This window comes from Schistocerca americana, chromosome 8 (genome assembly GCF_021461395.2).
Source record: "Schistocerca americana isolate TAMUIC-IGC-003095 chromosome 8, iqSchAmer2.1, whole genome shotgun sequence".
NCBI lineage: Eukaryota > Metazoa > Arthropoda > Insecta > Orthoptera > Acrididae > Schistocerca > Schistocerca americana.
Genome location: NC_060126.1, coordinates 254277563 through 254297304, shown reverse-complemented (window position 1 = coordinate 254297304; position 19742 = coordinate 254277563). Strand labels below are relative to the sequence as shown.

Here is a 19742-nt window from a genome sequence, read left to right as displayed (position 1 = left end):
GTGGCTGCACGATCTGCTACAGACATGCGGATAAGATCCCTGTCATCTCGACTGCTAGTGATACGAGGACTTTGGGATCCAGCACGGCGTTCCGTATTACCCTCCTGATCCCACCGGTTCCATATTCTGCTAACAGTCATTGGATCTCGATCAACGCGAGCAGAAATGTCGCGATACAGTAGACCGCAAACGCGATAGGCTACAATCCAACCTTTATCAAAGTCGGAAACGTGATGGTACGCATTTCTCCTCCTTACACGAGGCATCACAACAACGTTCCACCAAGCAACGCCGTTCAACTGCTGTTTGTGTATGAGAAATCGGATGGAAACTTTCCTCATGTCAGCACGTTGTAGGTGTCGCCACAGTCGCCAACCCTGTGTGAATGCTCTGAAAAGCTAATCATTTGCATATCACAGCATCTTCTTCCTGTCGATTAAATTTCCCGTCTGTAGCACGTCATCTTCGTGGTGTAGCAATTTTAATGGCCAGTAGTGTACATCAGTTCATGACAACCGGTCTTACAAATTTCGTTTTTCCGCTCTCAAACCTCTCATCTCTCTCCCCACATCTATCACTGCTGGCGGCTCACCTCCAACTGCGGAACGCTACGCGCTGATCACATCCAACTGCCCAACACTACAATAGCGAGTATTCCAACAATGCCAACCAGCCACAGACTGCACACAGCACAGCCAGTGATTTTCAAACAGAGCGCTATGTGACGTTACCATCATAAAAACCTAAACAGCTTACTAACACGTGTTATTCCAATAACAACAGTTTTTCGATGAAAGAATGTATTTTTTTAAGAGCCATCGATAGCTGGTGAAACGAGAAGTGCTGTGGGTTTTGGAACAATATAAGTGAAGACATTACACGTTTATTTTTGTATCGATGACGTGTTTTTTCATAAGCTATTGGTCTTCTTCTCAGTTGCTCTCTGAATAAGACACTGTTTCAGATTTCTCTCGCAGTTGCGTCTGTACATGTTAGTGAAGTGACATTGCGTAAACTGTGCTGTATTTTGGTAAAAGAAGCAAATTTTAACATGAGAGCAAGACAAATGTAGGCTTTACTCAAAATTCGCTACTCTCGACGCTTCTCTGAATGTTACAAATGGTTAACGACCGACGCGAAAATAAATCGCTGTTTTTTTTTAGTGGAATTCTTTTTAGATACTAATGAAATTAGAGGTACTGAAGAACTTTTTTAAAAATCGCCATGTAAGTGCCGGCCTCTGTGGCCGAGCGATTCTAGGCGCTTCAGTCCGGAACTGCGCTGCTGCTACGGTCGCAGGTTCGAATCCTGCCTCGGGCATGGATGTGTGTGATGTCCTTAGGTTAGTTAAGTTTAAGTAGTTCTAAGTCTGGGAGACTGATGAGCTCCGATGTTAAGTCCCATGGTGCTTAGAGCCATTTGAACCATCACCATGCAAGTGTAACTATGGACGGTCTCCACATTATACGAGAGTCACTCCAAAAGAAATGCACACTACTTTTGTAAAAATACAGTTTTCATTCTACATGTGTTAAAGTTTTACAGTGTGTAGATACATCCTTCCCACTTGTTTTTGGATCCATGGAACGAAAAACTAATCTAATCTTCAAACTTAGTTCAACCTGTTCCCGTGAGTGGCGCCGTCAGAGCATGTCTTCAAGATGGCTGCTACACTTGACGTTCGACAGAATCAACGTCCTGTCATAGAATTCCTGTGCTGTGAAAACGAGTCAGTGGGAAACATCCACAAGAGGTTGGAAAAGGTGTATGGAGATGCTGCTCTCGATCGCAGTACAGTTGGTCGGTGGGGAAGCAGGTTACGTGATGAAAGCGCGCACGGCAATATTGAGGATTGTCCTCGCAGCGGCAGGCCTCGTACTGCACACACACCAGACAATGTGCAGAGAGTTAACGAATTGGTGACTGCTGACAGAGGCATCACAGTGAACGAATTGTCACGCTACGTTGGGATAGGGGAAGGAAGTGTTTGCAGAATACTGAAAGTATTGGCGTTAAAAAAGGTTTGTGCCAGGTGGGTTCCCAGGATGTTGACAGTGACTCACAAACAAACAAGAAAAACAGTATGCAGCGAACTTTTGGAGCAGTACGAGAATGGTGGAGATGAATTTCTTGGAAGAATTGTGACAGGTGATGAAACATGGCTCCATCATTTTTCGCCAGAGACGAAGAGGCAATCAATGGAGTGGCATCATGCAAATTCACCCAAGGAAAAAAAATTCAAAACCACACCTTCTACTGCAAAAGTTATGGCTACGGTGTTTTTCGATTCCGAAGGACTCTTGCTTGTGGACATCGTGCCAAGTGGAACCACCATAAATTATGATGCATATGTGACGACACTGAAGAAACTTCAAGCTCGACTGAATCGTGTTCGACCACTTCGGCAAAAGCAGGATGTTTTGCTGTTGCACTACAATGCACGGCCACATGTCAGTCAAAAAACCATGGAAGCGATCACAAAACTCGGATGGACAACACTGAAACACCCGCCTTACAGTCCCGACCTGGCTCCATGTGACTATCATCTCTTTGGGAAACTGAAAGACTCTCTTCGTGGAACAAGGTTTGAAGATGATGACTCCCTTGTGCACGCTGCCAAACAGTGGCTTCAACAGGTTGGCCCAGAACTTAACTGTGCGGGTATACAGGCGCTGGTTCCAAGATGGCGTAAGGCAGTTGAGAGGGATGGAAATTATGTGGAGAAATGAAAATATTGTCCCTAAAGGATGCATCTACACACTGTAAAACTTTCAGGCATGTAGAATAAAAGATGAATTTTAAAAAAATAGTGTGCATTTCTTTTGGAGTGACCCTCTTATTTACATAAAAATATGAGTGTAGGCTTCAGTTTCGAAGGGCACTTCCCTCCAGCGCTCGGCATTTCCCCTACAGTGTTTGCCGTGTAACCCTCACAGCTGCCGCTCTTCGCACGCGTGCCCAGCCTATTGCGCATCTAGCCGTCACGTTATTCTGCGCAGACTCTGCTAACCGTACAGTATATACAGTGCATCAAACAGAGCGGAACACTCTTTAAAATGACTGAGTAATATTGTCTGGCACCTAAGTGAACTGTTTACTGGCTACAGCTTGGGTGGTTTCTTCAATTGCTACTTGTGTGTGCGCAGCTCCGCCGGCAGAGACGGAAGCGCCTCCGCGGGCCCAGAAGGAGCCGCCCTCGCCGTTCCTGAGGGGCCTTCCTGAGCCGCTGCCCGAGCACCAGCTGCCCGCCGTCCAGGAGCTGCGCCGCTGGCTGAGCACGCAGCCGCACCTGCCGCCGCTAACAGGTCTGTACCCTCGCCCACCCACGTCCTGTGGCAAAGTCAGGCACTGACAGAGAAACAATCACGTCGCACCAACGACCAACTCCAGGAAAATGAAGTTCTTATGAGGGGTACTCATAAAGTGTTAATCAACACCTCGAATGTATCTAACTGGGACCATGAATTCTAGTGATGGTGCAAGTCCTTCTCCTAATGTTCACCCTTCAATGTGGCACTGTTCTCAGCGACGGTAGACTTGACGGAGTCCTTGGTTGTACGAATCTGAGTTTTGGCTGTTCAGGAAACGTTCCACCTCGAGAACGACCACATCGTCACTCTGGAGATGCTGCCACGGAATGGTTTGTTAAGGGGGGTAGGACGTTAAACGGGCCGTCTTGGAGCAGGAGAGACACCACAGGACTTTTTAATTCCGACTGTCTATACTTCTACGAATAAATTCTCAAAACTTTGTCAGCATGACCAGGAAGGATTCAGGATTCACACTCATAGCAGTGGAAGTTTAAAAACATAACAAAATTAATTTTGTTTTACATGTGCAAGTTCATCATTTCTTCACTTAATATTGGCTGCGTTTGTTGCTGTAGGTACACGTTTCTTCATAAGTAAGAGAGATTGTTCGATGAATTTTGCACAGCATAAAAACTATACTTACAGGTGCATGAAACTCTAGAAATTATTTAATTTATGAAAAAATGAAGGTGCTGTTACATTTTAAACTTCATGTTTAGAAAAAACTCAAATTTTATAGTTAATTATCCCAATTTTTAGCATAGTTTTCAACATATTTGGAAAATTCTAGAGTTTCATACACCTGTAAGAATGGTTTGTATGCTGTGCAAAATTCATCGAAGAATCTCCCTTACTTATGAAGAAAAGTGTACCTATAGCAACAAATGCAGGCAATGGTAAGTGAAAAAAGGTCAAATTTCAAATGTAAAAAAAAAATTATTTTCTTATATTTTTGAACTTCCACTGCTATGAGTGTAAATCCTGGATCGTTTCTGGTCATTTTGGCAAAGTTTTATGAATTTATTCGTAAAAGTATAGACAGTGGAAATTAAAATGTCCTGTGGTGTCTCTCCTGCTCCAAGTCGTCCCGTATGACGTCCTACCCCCCTTAATGCCAAAGAAGCAGCACGTGTGACTGTTCTCCAGAATAAACGGGGACCTTGTCATGGAGCAAAATTCTTATCTATCGAATTAATACGAAACCCTAAAGAACCCTACACAATCACCAATTGACCGGCCGACAAATTGGACGCGTGTAGAGTTTTAGCCAGCAAACCGACTGACTTTTGCTGTCGACTGTCAGTAGGAAATTTTCTCTTCGAGTGTTTTGTCGAAAAGGGAAAGAGAGATGCGGCGATAAAACTCCCGATAACGAGACTTCACGCCAATAAGAGGCTTCTGATCAAATAGCGTACCTATGACGTATCGTCACAGTGGTGATTTCCTGTCATAAATAACACAGTTGGTAATAATTCACTGAACATCACGAAGTAAGGCGGAAGTGATACCTGGCGTTCCCAAAGGAAGTGTTATGGGCCTTCTCCTGCTCCGCTGCCACTAATCTATGTAAGTGATTTAGGGACAATCTGCGCAGCCCTCTTAGGTTGTCTACAGATGGTGCAGTCATTTACCTTCTCGTAAAGTCATCAGAAGATCAAACCCAAGTGCAAAATGATTTAAACAAGACATCTGTATAGCGTGAAAGAAATTGACTCTAAATAATAAAAGCGTGAGGTCTCCAAATAAGTTCTAAAAGAAATCTATTAAATTTTGGTTGCATGATAAATCATACAAATCTAAAGGTTATCAATTCAATCAAATACCTGGGGATAGCACATACGAACAACTTAAACTGGAACGCTATGGGTTAGGCGAACAGAAGACTGCATTTTGTTACCAGAACACTTAGAAGATTCAACATGTCCAATAAAAGGACTGCTTGCGCTACGCTTGACCGTCCTCTGCTAGAGTACTGTTGTGCAGTATGGAATACTTGCCAATGGGATTGAGGGAGGACATTGTGAAAGTTCAAAGAAGGGCGGTTCGTTTTGTACTGCCACAAAATAAGAGAGAGTGTCACAGATATGACACTCAATTGAGGTGGCAACCCCTAAAACATAGGCGTTTTTTGATGTTCCGAGATCTTTTCACGAAATTTCAATCTCCAATTTGCTCCATCGAATGCCAAAATATTTTGTTGACGCCCAACTACATAGGTAGAAATAATTGTCGTAATAAAATAAGAGAAACGACAGCTCACACGAAGATATTGAAGTGTTCGTTTCTTCCACGCCCTTTTCGAGAGTAGAACGGTAGAGAGAGAGCGTGAAAGGTGGTTCGATGAAACCTCTGCCAGGTACTTAAGTGTGAATCGCATAGTAGTCATATAGACATAGCTACAGGTGTAGTCCTGGATTAAAGTCCTAACCTCTCCACTTTGGCTAATGGAATGAAGGCGTGCGGCACGGTTGGTGGCAATACAGCAGTCGGACGTGGACGATGAGCTCGACGGCACTCTCGCTACTGTTCGACAAAGCCGTCTTCACACGGAACGTGCGTCTCTCCGTGATGCACGCCAGACGTGGTGTAGTCGTGATTGCTGCACGCTCTGAAACGTTCTCCTCATCGTCATATACGACCTCAACGCCCTCCAGTGGAAGTCTTGCATCTGGCTCGTAAATCACAAAGTTTGTTTGCGAAAACAAACGCGCGTAAAATAGTAGATTTCAAGATCGAGTTTCGTTTCTCAATTTCGTTTGAATGGAAGAGGAAATTTTTTCGAAGCTGCGCACCATAATTAAAAAAGATATTTACCGATAAGATTCCAATATGAGGCAGTCTATAAAACCAAAAAGGCACCTAGCGGGGTGGCGCAGTGGTTGGCACACTGGACTCGCAAACGGGAGGACAACGGTTCAAATCCGCGTCCGGCCATCCTGATTTAGGCTTGTCGTGAGTTCCCTAAATCACTTCAGGCTAATGCGAGGATGATTCCTTTGAAAGGACACGGCCGACTTCCTTCCCTATCCAATGGGAATGACGACCTCGCCGTTTGGTCCCCTCCCCCAATCAACCAACCAAACATTTAATACAACGTTTCATAAGTGTGTAGCTTGTGTTTACTTTCTGATATACACCGGCAGTCACGTAAAGATTTCTGGCCAAGAGGGAACATTCCATCAAGAATTGCAACAGACACATTATTTATAATAAGTAACGTCGACTACTGCAGGTAATACTTGCATTAAATCAATAAAAAAAGTCCCAGAATCTTTTAAAAAACAAAAGTAGAATAAAAGTTTAGATGCTAACCTCCTACTTTTTGCTTCTCAGCTCACAACGCTGTCAACTAACCTATGACTTGAACGTGGCAGCCAGGTCTTTGTATATGGTATAAACTGTCTAAGGACTGTATCTGCAAATGTCTTTATTTGACATTTAACTACGACAAACTGTATCAAAAGGATGAGATTTGATAGCTCACCATTGTGGCGTAACATTGAAACAGTATACTTTCATAGCATATAAGTTATAACATTAAAAACATCGAATACAGGAAGCCCTAACTACCGATATGTAGTTTCAAGTCAATTTATAATAACAAATCGTAGCTAAAATTGCGTGTTTTCGAGAGACCCTCAATTTTCTAATGCTTTTAAACAGCTTATCTTCATAATCACGTACTCTTTGATAAAGAAAATCCACCAAATACACAGTTTAGCTCAACACGGTATGGCGGGTCCTGAGTTCTGCTTGCGACGTAAAACGATGTCGCATCTCATTGATCACGTTTATCACCACGAGACACAAACCGGACTTGCCACATTCTCTATGTCACGCTCCGCATTGGAGTGGCACGTAGAATTCCATGCTGTGACGTCACGAGCTCCTCATCCACGTGCATTTCAAAAAAATGGTTCTGAGCACTATGGGACTCAACATCTTAGGTCATAAGTCCCCTAGAACTCAGAACTACTTAAACCTAACTAACCTAAGGACATCATACACACCCATGCCCGAGGCAGGATTCGAACCTGTGACCGTAGCAGTCCCGCGGTTCCGGACTGCAGCGCCAGAACCGCACTGCCACCGCGGACGGCCACGTGCATTTCCACATAGCGTGGCAGGATGGCTTAAGCGTAGGCTGTGTACCGGAATCGGCTTACATCCTCTCACTTCCCTGATCATCAACTAGCCGAACGTGACACTAAACTACACACACACACACACACACACCACACACACACACACAATTAGAGTCAGATACGTAGTTGGGACACGTTCCATGCAAACCGCCCAGGTCATCTGCAAAGGCCTGCACCAGGCTTCTCTATGATAGTCCCTTTCCAGTCTATCTCAGTTAGAAAGTGTAATTTTTTCCCGTCTCGTGACATACGGATCATCCAACTTGCACGCGTCCCCATTTGCAGCACAGATTATTCCCTATCAAATATCCTCTCTGTGGAAAATAATGCGCATGGAGCTGTCATCGGACAACAAACTTCCTCTTCAAATTTCTAGGTTCGCACTTTTTAATCGGAAAAATTTGTAAGCGACTGTGCTTATGTTGAACTAAACGTCCGGGAGGATGTGAAATTTGTTTATCCTGTATTATCTGTTAGTTACCACGAGCTTGCGTTATCGCTCGTCTTGCTTATCACTCACTGCTTGTATCTGGGCTCCGAAACCCTGTTATCGTAAAACAATATACCAACACTGTTTCTGGTTTATCATGTAAACTCTCTGATATCGAGTTTGGAAACGCGATTTTAGCCACGGATTTTGCTTCCACAACTGAATTCGCCCCCATACAAAAGCTTTTGAAACCTGCTGAGGTTGTCAGGTTCCCACTAGCATTTTAAAATGTCAACCAACACGTACGGAGTGATTCTCTGTGCAACGAAAGAGAAGAAGGAATATTAAACTGAGCGCGAAATCGTCCACCTCCTACATTTAACACGAGAGCAACAGTTACAATGCTCACAAAAACCGAAACCGAATAGCTGGTTGCCAGAGGTCATTCGTGTCTAACTATCCAGATGGTGTGACGACAGCCCGATGTTGGACTGTGAGTGAACGTGAGGCCAGGGATATCCGCCGTTATGGTTCAGGTCGACCTCGCCTTTGTACCGGAAGAGAGGATCACCGTATTGGGCAGCAAGCGCGTCGCAACACCTTCCCGCCTGTGGGTGTCATTCAAGAACAAGCAATGGGCTTCCTGAAACATTGTCTTCCAACCTGTGCCATTCATCGCACACCAGCAGGAGAAAATTAGCGGATTACCGTCCCGTGCGTAGGGTGCCGTTAACACCACAATACAAACGGCTGCCTTTGCAATGGTGCCAAGACTGGGAAGCGTGGAATGCTGATGAACGGCGTTGCAATGTGTTCAGCGGTTAATCGTTGCTCATCACTACCCCGGATGTCCATAGTCGGCAAGGCGTGGACCTGGGCAGAGGTCACACACTTCCATTGTTTTGGAGAGGAACAGGCGTCACGGTGTGGGGGAGGGATATGTGGAAACTGCACCCAGCGGTATCTTTACCCAACCAGAAATCTGCGAAATTTACAACCAGTATACCTGGAATCTACCTGCTCACTACGTCACAGTCTATCTCCACCCCGAGCCCTCGCTCACTCCCTCCCTATGCCCACAGTGGGATGTTTCGGAATCCACACTGTTTGACATGGAGCAGGTGTTTTTCTTCTAGACACATCATTACGTTTGAGCTCAAAATATATGCTAAGATTCTACAACAAACGAATCTCAAGGACACTGAACGTCAATTTTGTGTTTCACGTCTGTACGCCGCTTGTAAACGGGTATGGCCTGTACTTTCTTCCAACTGCTGGCACTGTTGTTTGTTCGAGCCGTGTGGACGCCATCATGTAGATGACCAACGTAAACAAAATGTCCTACTGCCGGAAGAAGGGCAAGAGCGCCACTAATAGTCTGCTTAAGATATTCCCTCTGACATAAGCATATGGCACTGGTTTTAAAGCTTATATCATGCCTCTCATTCTTTTGTGACGCATACTCTGTCCTAACAAGAAAAACTGTTATGCATTGCCAACTTAAAAGGTTTTTTTTTCCATTTTTACTAAGTTATGACGTTACGTACGTTGTGATTAACACTCCGTTCTTTTAAAGTGCATCTTACTTAATATACAATTTTACAGTGCTCATGTATTTTCCCCTTCGCAATGACGACAATTATATGCAGAATTATCGTTAGCCTCACATAATGTTCGCACCACTGCAAAGATGAGTAATCTAGATATTAGTGTCAGTGGTGTTGAGAAACAGCGGAAATCGCTAAAATTCAACAAAGTTTCAGGACTGAATGGAATGATTATCATGTTCTACAGCAGATTTCCATCTGAGTTAGCGCCTCTTTTAACCATAATTTGTCGTAGACTCCTCGGACGAAAAGTAGTGCCCAATAGTTGGAAGAAAGCACAGGTCACACCCGTCTACAAGAAGCGTTCAGACGTGAACCACGACATCCTTGAGATCCATTTGCTGTAGAATCTTAGCACGCATGTTGAGATCAAACGTAGTGAGGTATGTAGAAGAAAAAGAACTTCTTCATGTCAAACAGTGTGAATTCCGAAAACATCACCAATGTGGAACTCAACATGCAGTTTTTTCATATGACTTCCGGAAAGGCATAGATCAAGACACTTGGGTAGATACAGTGTTTCTCGATTTCCTAAAAGCATTTGACTCAGTAACACATCTGCGATTACTATCAAAAGTACGATCGTATCAAGCGAAATTAGTGATTGGATTGAGGGTTTTTTGGTAGGGAGGAAGCGGCAATTTATCTTGGATAGAGAGTCGTCGATATATGTAGAGGTAACTTCAGGTGTGTCCCAGGAAAGTGTGTTGGGTCGTTTGCTGTTCACGTTGAATACTAATGACCTTGAGGACAATATCAATAATAATCTCAGACTTTTTGCAGATGGTGAAGTCACGTCTAATGAAGTATGGTAAGAACGAAGCTGCACAAATATCCCGTTAGAACTTGATAAGATTTCCAAGTGATGAAAAGATAGGCAACTTGTTTTAAATGTTCTGAAATGTAAAATCGTGCCTTCACAATCGAAAACAACTTGGTATCCTATGACTACAAAATCGAAGAGTCGTAACTGGTATTGATCAACTCATACAAATACCTTAGGCGTAGCAATTTGTAGGGATATGAAATGTAACGATCTCATAGACTCAGCAGATTGCACACTTTGGTTAATAGGTAGAATATTAGGGGAATGCAATCCGTTTACAAAGGACATTGCTTGCAAGAAAATGGTGTGGCCCGGCCTAGAATATTGCTCAAGTGTGTGGTATCCATACTAAATTGAGTAACAGGAGATACTGAACCCATACAGAGAACGGCAACACTAACAGTCACAGGTTTGTTTGACCCATGGAAGAATATCACAGAGATTCTGAGGAAATTGAACTAGCAGACGGTCGAAGATCAAGCAAATTATCCTGAGAAAGCCCCCTCCGTGAATTTCAAGAACCAGCTCTAAATAATAACTCCAAGAATATACTAAAACCCACCCTACGCATCGGTCCGGTAGGGATAGCGTGGACGAGTTCAGACTAATTACAGCGACTTCTGAGCCGCTTCAGCGATCATTCTTCGCGTGATCGATAAGTGGATGAAACGTTAAAAAAAACCTTAATAACTGCTACAATCTGGAGTACCCTCTGTCGTGCACTTCACAGCATTAGTGTAGACATAGAATTATTGTTATAAAGAAAATTGTTTCATATTTTAAGCTACATATAGTGGACGCGTGCACGTAGTGCTAGCAGTGGAAGAGGCTGCGTACAACTCATGTCACCTATACCGGGCGAAAACCACCGCTAAAATTTTGGAGGTTGTTCGGAATATTTTCTGGGTATTTTGTTATAAGGGACCCGTAGTCTCTTATAGTATGATTTACTTAGGTTGTTACCTGAATTATCTCTATTTCTGTGAAAATACGTCAATTACAGTGGAAAAGCCTGTAATACACAATCTTCAAAACATAGCAGCACGAAAAGATCCGGAAATTCGGGGGTTCATATGTACAGAAGCTAAACCATTGTTATGTTACAGCCGTCGCTGCGAGAACAGCTGAGCATATCGTCGTTGTGGCGTTTTTCCATTGCATTCAGTTAAACCACAGACGGGACGCACATCAGCCGTTTCTTTCAGTAAAACTACCCGTACTGGTGTGTATCAGTGTTAATGTACAACTAAAAGAGCCGCAGAAAAACAAATCCGAGACAGAACTGAGTAATAATGAATACAAGCTTGAGGACCAGAAGTACAGTGGGCAAACTGTTGTCAACAGCAATTGCTGTGAGTGAATGGAACAGGTCTGCTTCCAAACAATACACAGAGCGCACATCGTCGACATTTTCATTGTTGTGCATATATTCGTAATCCAATACTGATACAACGTCCAAGAAATCAAACGAAATGTAATTATTTCTTAATGAACCAACGGGGGCCACGGGTTCCTCATAACAAAATACTCGGTAAATACCCGAGAATAGCCTCCGAAATATTGTCCGTGGAATTCTTCTCCACCCTATATACACGCGTAATTGCCTTTTTGTTAGAATCAGAATCTATCTTACGTACATTACAAGTACAGTATGCTGATCCACAGGAACAGACCATATCGAGGAGAAGAGATGCTATTTAAACAAGTGGCTGCAATTCGGTTTTAATGTTTCCGATTGGTTTTTGAAGATGTGATCGAAAGCAAAAGGAAACTTATTGGATCCGACAGAAAATCAGGAAAATTGTATAGGCATTACAGTTCTTCTTCGAGCATCTCCAGTCCTGTTAATCAGCCCAACCGGTTAAGGGCCCTCGGATCTTCTAACTGCCAGGCAAGTTATGGAGTTGGGACGGGGGGATCAGTGGACTCTTCCCTGCCCTTTTCTGGCTGCAAATTTCATTAGGTACAGATTTTAGCGGGTGCAGTTTACAGGAGCCCCGGTCACAACTTCAGGTCACATCTGGTAGTGATTGAGGGAACTCTGACTGCATAATGGCACATTATGGGCATCGTGTATTCTCAAGTGATACCTCTCACGCAACAATATAGTGGTAGCAGTCTTCAAAAGGACAATGCTCGCTTGCACATTGTAGGTGTCTGTATCAACTGTCTGCGTCCCCAGTAGTGGAGCCGACTCCTAGTGCCAGTATTCAGGATATCAAGTCCCTGTTACAACAGCTTTGTGCCAGCTTGCTTAGGTTATAAGATACAGTGGCTTTATGACACTCTTCCCTATCGAATCAGAGCATCTATGCAGACTAGACGGGATGACGTTTCGTACTGAGAAGTCGGCTTACACTGCCGAGTTCTTTGTAAACTTGATTCTGTTTTGTTATCAGGCATATTCTGTGACGGTGACTGGATATATTATGTTATCCCTCTTCTGACGGTGGCTGTATTCGCTAAAACTTTTTTATGTTTACTAAACAAATTTAAGAAGACAAATATATCATGTTGCTCACATAGTTCAATACTGTTGTAAAATAATTTTTCTGCGATTCAAGATTGTTTTCAATTCTATGCAACTTCAAATAAACTAGTATTTTAATTTTTGTATGGGACATATTGTAGCAGAATTAAAATTTAAAATTGTTCCCATCCTCCGGTTCTGTATAACTTTTACAGGAGGTTTCGCTTGGTACGAGGCACATGCTGGAACTGGTAACCCCTCGCAAATATTCTCAACTGTGACTCCGTTTGCCCCACTGCCAGTTCGACTGAGAATTTTTTGTCTCTCCAATGGGCCATTACGAAAAACAGCCCGCTCTACCTACTGAATGAACAGTAAGCTCTGACAAAAGAAAGCCATCAGTAGTGTTGTTGAGAGCTGACAGTAGGCTAGAATCGTATAAGACCTTGCTGAGCTTAGCCGACTTTAAGAACTGAAAAGCTTGCATGATGGCCTCTGCCTCTGTGCTAAACAGTGACATTTCTGTGGCCGCGAGTATGACTAAATGTTTGGAGGTCAAGAAAAAAAATTCGCTATCCACATATAGTTATTTTCGAACTGTCAGTGAATGTTTTAATCCCATTCCGCCCCAGAATTTGCACATTTGTTTTAAAAACGTTAATAACGTCTGGCGCTTCCTTTCTTAGGCGATGATACATTTGGCCGAGCGCACCAACCTCGGTCAAAAAGTAAGATAACCAGGGTCCCGTGACCACGGTTTTAAGTATCTCTCGTATAAAATGTCGCTGTGGTACACCAACGCTAAATGCCGGTCAGCAAACCGACGTCAGTCAACCATGAGTTTGCCCGCGGCTAACTCCGTGTATCGCAATGGAAGGCAGTCTGTAGATCAAAGATGTTGACAGAGATATGAATTTGCACCAGACTGCCTATATGCATAAGTTTTCGAGACAATCGCTGGTGAGTGACGTCATTATCATTTGCTGTCACTTTCGTCAAAAAAGTAGAAGTATGTTTAAAATAAATACTTTGCAGTTAGTCCATTCGTTTATGTTTGGCGAATTGAAAACAAAAGAAGAATACATTTATCAAAGTACAAGATGGACATAACTTCTCGAATTGGTGCGAGAGAATGAAGCAGTTCTTCAAAATAAAAGATCTGACGGCTGCAGCATAAAAGCAGAGATGTACAGTGTCCCGTTTCGGTCATTATTTTTGTGCGTGTGTTTTTCTCCGTACGGTTCGAATACCCACGTCATTTAAATATAAAATTCGTCAAATATATGCTAAGTAACACGTCTGTCACTTTTTATGAACATACACGTGGTCTGCTATCTAACTACATACAAAAATCCAGTTTTCACTGAAAACCAAAGTTCTTAATTACCGATCTTTTATAAAAGTTAATAAAGGTGATGTAACTAAGAAAACTAATTTTTTTTAAAAATCATTTTGTGTTCTACACTTCCTTTAAACGATAGCAGAACATGCCCTTTGTTTAAAAATTTCATTCCACCTGCATTCGATTCCAGGGTGCTCAACCAGCGAGCAATCACGCTGTCACAGAACTACATTACTTTAAAAACATGTTATTTATTTTAGCATGTTAAACATGGTCGGCGAAATTAGAAGTGTATTTGCTCAAGATTTTTTGACAGATGATTCGAACAGCTTCGGGACAGGTACATTTCAGTTTTAAACTTGACGTACCGTAAATATAAAAAATATTACAAAAATCCTATTGTTGTGTGGCGTCCTTGTTAGAGAAAAATAGGCAGTGTGGTCACACGTAGAGGCACAATTTAACCCTATTCCTGATAAATGTGATTCATAAATTAATAAACCTACTGCGGCCATCTTACGTATGGGGTGCGGTATCGGCGCCTTGAGTCTCTCAGCGCATCGAAACGCGCCGCCGTCTTAATACCTTACGCTTGTAAAACCCTGACCATTTGGCGAAAATTGGCGTGAGCCATGGTCAGATTTAACCGCGTTGAACGTCCTCGGTTCCCTCTGACCGTGGTAGGTGCACCAGAATTTTGCGTTGAAGAGGTTTAAATGCCAGTTTTACCGCGGTCAACTTTTAATAGATGTCGGTGGACTCTGCCGGTTGCGTTGGTGAAAAACGGGAATTTCGAATTGCCTGTTAGTTCGGTGAACTGGGTAGTAGTGAAGCGTTCCTGTAAAGGCCCTTGTAAACAATCAGACTTGTCTGTCAGATTCAGTGTTGGCTATCCACGGGTTTGTCAAACAAGAGCGCAGACGAACCAACCACGTTCGCCAAATTCAACCTCACTCTGGAAGCCGTTTCACGCTGTGTGTATCATATCACAAAGTATTTTGACTCTAGTGGGCTATGTACGAGATGCAATCCTGGATACAAGCTTTCAATCTCCGAAATCTGTTCCTATTGCCAGATATCTCAAAATTATAGATAACAGTCTGGCAAGCAACTGGCTATTGTTTAACAAACGCACACGTAGACAGTGAAGCTTATTTGTCAACTCGAGCGCCAATCAGAATTTCTCTCAAACACGTCAAACAGTCTACGTTCCACAAGACTAAAACGTCAAGCAAAGCAGCACACTGCCAAATATTTTGACAGACACGTGAAGTTTGACAGACTGTTCGTTCGTTGCCAACGGCCTTTAAACTGTGGTTACTAATAAGCACTGCGCTTTTTGTTACAATGAGAAACAGCGATTGGGCCGAGAACCCTTGTGTAATTTTGAAAATTGCCCGTATGAGTACATTAAGGATACACAGAAGAGTTTCGTGGAATGACTGAAGACTTTTGGCCAGGTAGAGCAATCGAACAACAATGAAATGAAATTTGAAATCATTGCAGACATGTATCTGTATCCTTAGCTAGATTTCGAAGCACCCACAGGTAGCAGGGCTAAAGCTTTCGCCATGTGTGCGACAAAAGCTTTCCTGCAGTAGCAAAGTGCCCGGAAGTGTACAGCTACAGAAGTTCGCGTAGTTTTCTTTCCATTGCTGGCGACCCGAAAGACAATGGTGGCGAAGTCGCTTTACGGATCACAAACTATAGGGAATGTTCCCAGGAAACAACGGGCAAGATATTTGGACTGTGCGAAAGTTCCGTTCAGTTGCGTGTAAGAGTTACGACCCCGTAGCGAGCATAGCATTTCTGTGGGCTGGTTTTGTCTGCCTTTCGCGTTTCCTTTGCTGTCGGATGAAATTCATTTGCAGCACGCAGAATCTTTTCACACCTCACAATCAGCTGTACACTTTATATGAGGTAATGCTGAGTTCTGTCGACTAGTATTTGATCATTTCACAGACTGGTAGTCTCGATCACATTATTGAATCAAATGCAAATTGAGGTATTTGATCTGTAGTAGCTATACCATTGTGGGTACAGTTATGTCGTTATTATGTTTTTATCTGAAGTCAGCAATCTTTGGCCTATGGTGATGTGCGCTACCATTTGGCTTCATATTCTGCGTTATTCACTTTGTGCGTATATCTAGCATTGTTGAGTGCGGCGGAAAATATTGTAGCTTTATGAATCAGTGAATTAGGTTGCTTTGGTTGTCAAACTGTTCACCCTTAACTTCCGAAAGACATGTGATACAGTTCTCCGTTATTGTCTAATGAATAAAATGCAAGCGTAATTAATATCAGACCATTTTGGAGATAGAACTGAAGAGTTCGTATCAAACATTATGTTGTCCTAACGGAGAGAAATCTTCAAATGCAAAAGTGACTTTGGGGGTAACAAGTGGAGCGTTGAAAGGTCCATTTATACGCAATGATCAGCCACGTAAAGACAAATTCTCTCAATCCGGAATTCATAAATTAACATGCGCTCAGTGTCCTGTCTTACAATGGACAGACTGGCTGTATGTTAAGAACGAGATTCCAGGTGCATGTGATTGTTAAAAAAGGCGCAAGTAAAAATACTTCTTCGCTAGCTGAACACTTAAAAGCTAATGGACACATGGAACCTATATTATAATCGTTCCAAATTTTGCATTGTGCAGCCAAGAGCAAAAACTTGACTTGGGTGGAGGAATTAGACATGCTCAGCGCTATGCAGGATCTCAACGACTAGTGTCCGACAGGACAGATATACCCTGTTCACTTGGCTATGCAGTATCGTACCACCTCGTTATATGCCTTAAGTCAGGTAATTTTTCTTTAATCCTCTCGGCTCCCTTATTGACCGCCTCTTTCTACCGTATATTTCGTCAGTGATCACTGGTATGAAAGCTAATCCCGAGAAGTACGTCGATAGTTCAAGATCCCTGACCGTCAAATCTCGAAACATTTTCCTATAACAATCGATACTGTTGTTGACATATAATTTTTTTTTTCTTTTTTGTTCGTGCTTCTACGGAATGAGGATACTTTGGTTCAATGCAAGTTGAGGAGTGGAGAAAGAATGTCATACCTTACACGTCTAGAGCGGTCGTGAGAGGTGGATTGTTTGCCTGCTTTGCCGTCAGTACAGGCAACCAACGGATGCGTTCGTCTCGTGCCGTTGAGCAACTGTGGTGTAAATATGGTACACAACTAACAAGGGTTCTCGGAAACGAATTGTAGAGACATTCATGTTTAAACACACTCGTTACATTATTTACTTCTCAACTGACTCACACAAGCTTACTGTGTGTTGTGTGCCACTGCAACCAACGTTATTTTATAGAAATTAGTAGTCGAAACGAAAAAGAAGTGAAAGCATCCTCAAATAGTCTGATAATGGCAGCATGGTCATTAAAAACGTTGCAGGTGAGCTAAAAGTAATTTTTCATACTGTTAAACATAAAATCAGCTATGGAAATATAGATTGTGGAAAACAATTATCAAAGGAGTTTTACATGGTTCTAATTTGGCTAAGATGATGACATGTGGTCGAACTACGGCAGAAGCAATTGTGAAAAAGGTTTTGGCTCCAAGAAGTGTTCAGAACTTCAATGATGTCTTACAAGATCCAGTTAAATCAAGCAGCTTTTTCTCTATTGCAGCCGATGCCTCCAGCCACAAAAACAGACAGATGTTCCCTCTAATTGGGGGTATTTTGATCCTGAAACGGTAATAAGAAATACTTAAAGACTTCATAGAACAGACTAATGAGACAACTTATGGTGTGCACAGCTTGATCAAGTCTCCACTAAATTTTCGTATTTAACATATAAATGTAAGTTACAGGAAGCATAGTTATGTGTTCAAACTGCTTGACGAAGACGACAAGCATTTTGTGAAACGAAACGCTTAGATCACACACTGCATAATGCAATAATATGTGCATGTGATGCATTAGATGTAGGTACTGAAATTCTAGCCTTGAAAATATATGGGTATTTGTCTTTATCACCCGTACTAAGAAAATGCTATGTAGTCGTACGGCTGAAATTTATTGCTATCGAATCTCCCTTAAAACTCCCATAAAATCTTTATCAGTAAACACTTCCGGGCTAAGTTGCCGTGGTCGATCTGTAGAAATTCTTCTCCCTGACGTTTCGTTCTCAACTACGGAGAACATCTTCCGAGGTGAGTCGACGACTGGCTGCTAGGAGCTGGGGCCGCCGCTTATATGGAGATCGTAGAGGGCGCCACCACACGTCACATGGCGTCGATGTGTGGCTATCTCTGGCTATCGTCTGTTCTCTCGATTGCAGGCAATCGATTGCCACGTGATTGATGCAACGTCGACCGCCATATATTGTTCAATTTTAATCCTTCTTCTTTACGATTAAAATTGTATTGTTGTTTGTGGATTTCAATTGCCTCTCTATACATACGTGTATAATAGTGCGACGTCCTCGCTAGCACGCTTGTCTCACCAAATTTTATTTCGTGATCTCCATCCTCAAAAACATGTTCCGCTACTGCCGATTTGTCGATATGTCCCAAGCGACAGTTTCTTTTGTGCTCCGTCAACCGTGTATTGATGCTTCTTTTTGTAGTTCCTATGTAAACCCTGCCACAACTGCACGGAATTTTATATACCCCTGGGTGGCTAGGGGATGACGAGCATCTTTTGTTGATCTTAGGCATTCACTAATTTTCTTAGTAGGTCTGAAAATAGTCTCCACCTGAAACTTGGCTAGTACTTTTCCAATGTGATCAGTGATGTTATGGATGAACGGAAGAAATACTTTTCCAGCTGATGGTTGTTGCTGTCTCCTATTTTTAGGCATTTTTCTACTTGGGTGAAGTGCTCGGTTAATCTCGTTTTTAGTATAACCATTTTTCGCAAAAGCCATTCGTAAATGATTTAGTTCTTCTTGTAAGTAGCCTGGTTCACAAATATTATTGGCCCTACCCACTAGCGTTTTTATGACCCCCCTCTTTTGCCTAGGGTGGTGGTTTGAGTTCTTATGGAGGTAGCGATCAGTATGTGTACCTTTCCTGTAGACCTTATGGCCTAAGGTCCCATCCGCCCGTTTGATTACTGATACATCCAAAAAGTTAAGTTGTCCGTTCTTCTCTTTTTCCATAGTAAATTTTATCTTTGGGTTGATGCTATTTAAGTGCACCAGGAAATCATTCAAGTCTTCTTCCTCATGATTCCATATTACAAAGGTATCATCAACATACCGATACCACTTCGAGGGGCTTTTTTTGGCCGACTGCAGTGCTTGATGTTCAAAATATTCCATGAATAAATTCGCAATTGCGGGGCTTAGGGGGCTTCCCATGGCTACCCCATCAATCTGTTCATAAAATTCACCATTGTACTGAAAACAGGTCGAGGATAGACAGTATTGGAACAAGTCCACTATATCAGTAGGGAACATATCGGCTATATGAGAGAGAGCTTCATCAACTGGAACCATAGTGAACAAAGACACTATATCAAAGCTGACAAGGGTGTCATTAGGACCGACAGTAATTTCCCTCAATTTCTCAATGAAGTAGTTGAGAACGAAACGTCAGGGAAAAGAATTTCTACAGATCGACCACGGCAACTTAGCCCGGAAGTG

General features: G+C 42.6%; 1 protein-coding gene across 1 annotated transcript in view; it reads left to right on the top strand.

Annotated features, from left to right (window-relative positions):
- LOC124545208 (retinol-binding protein pinta-like) overlaps positions 1 to 19742 on the top strand; it is a 320125-nt gene that overhangs the window by 94162 nt on the left and 206221 nt on the right. The window contains exon 2 of the mRNA XM_047124074.1: positions 3147 to 3305. Within this exon, the coding sequence (XP_046980030.1) occupies positions 3147 to 3305 (159 nt within the window). The remainder of the gene's footprint in view (positions 1 to 3146; positions 3306 to 19742) is intronic.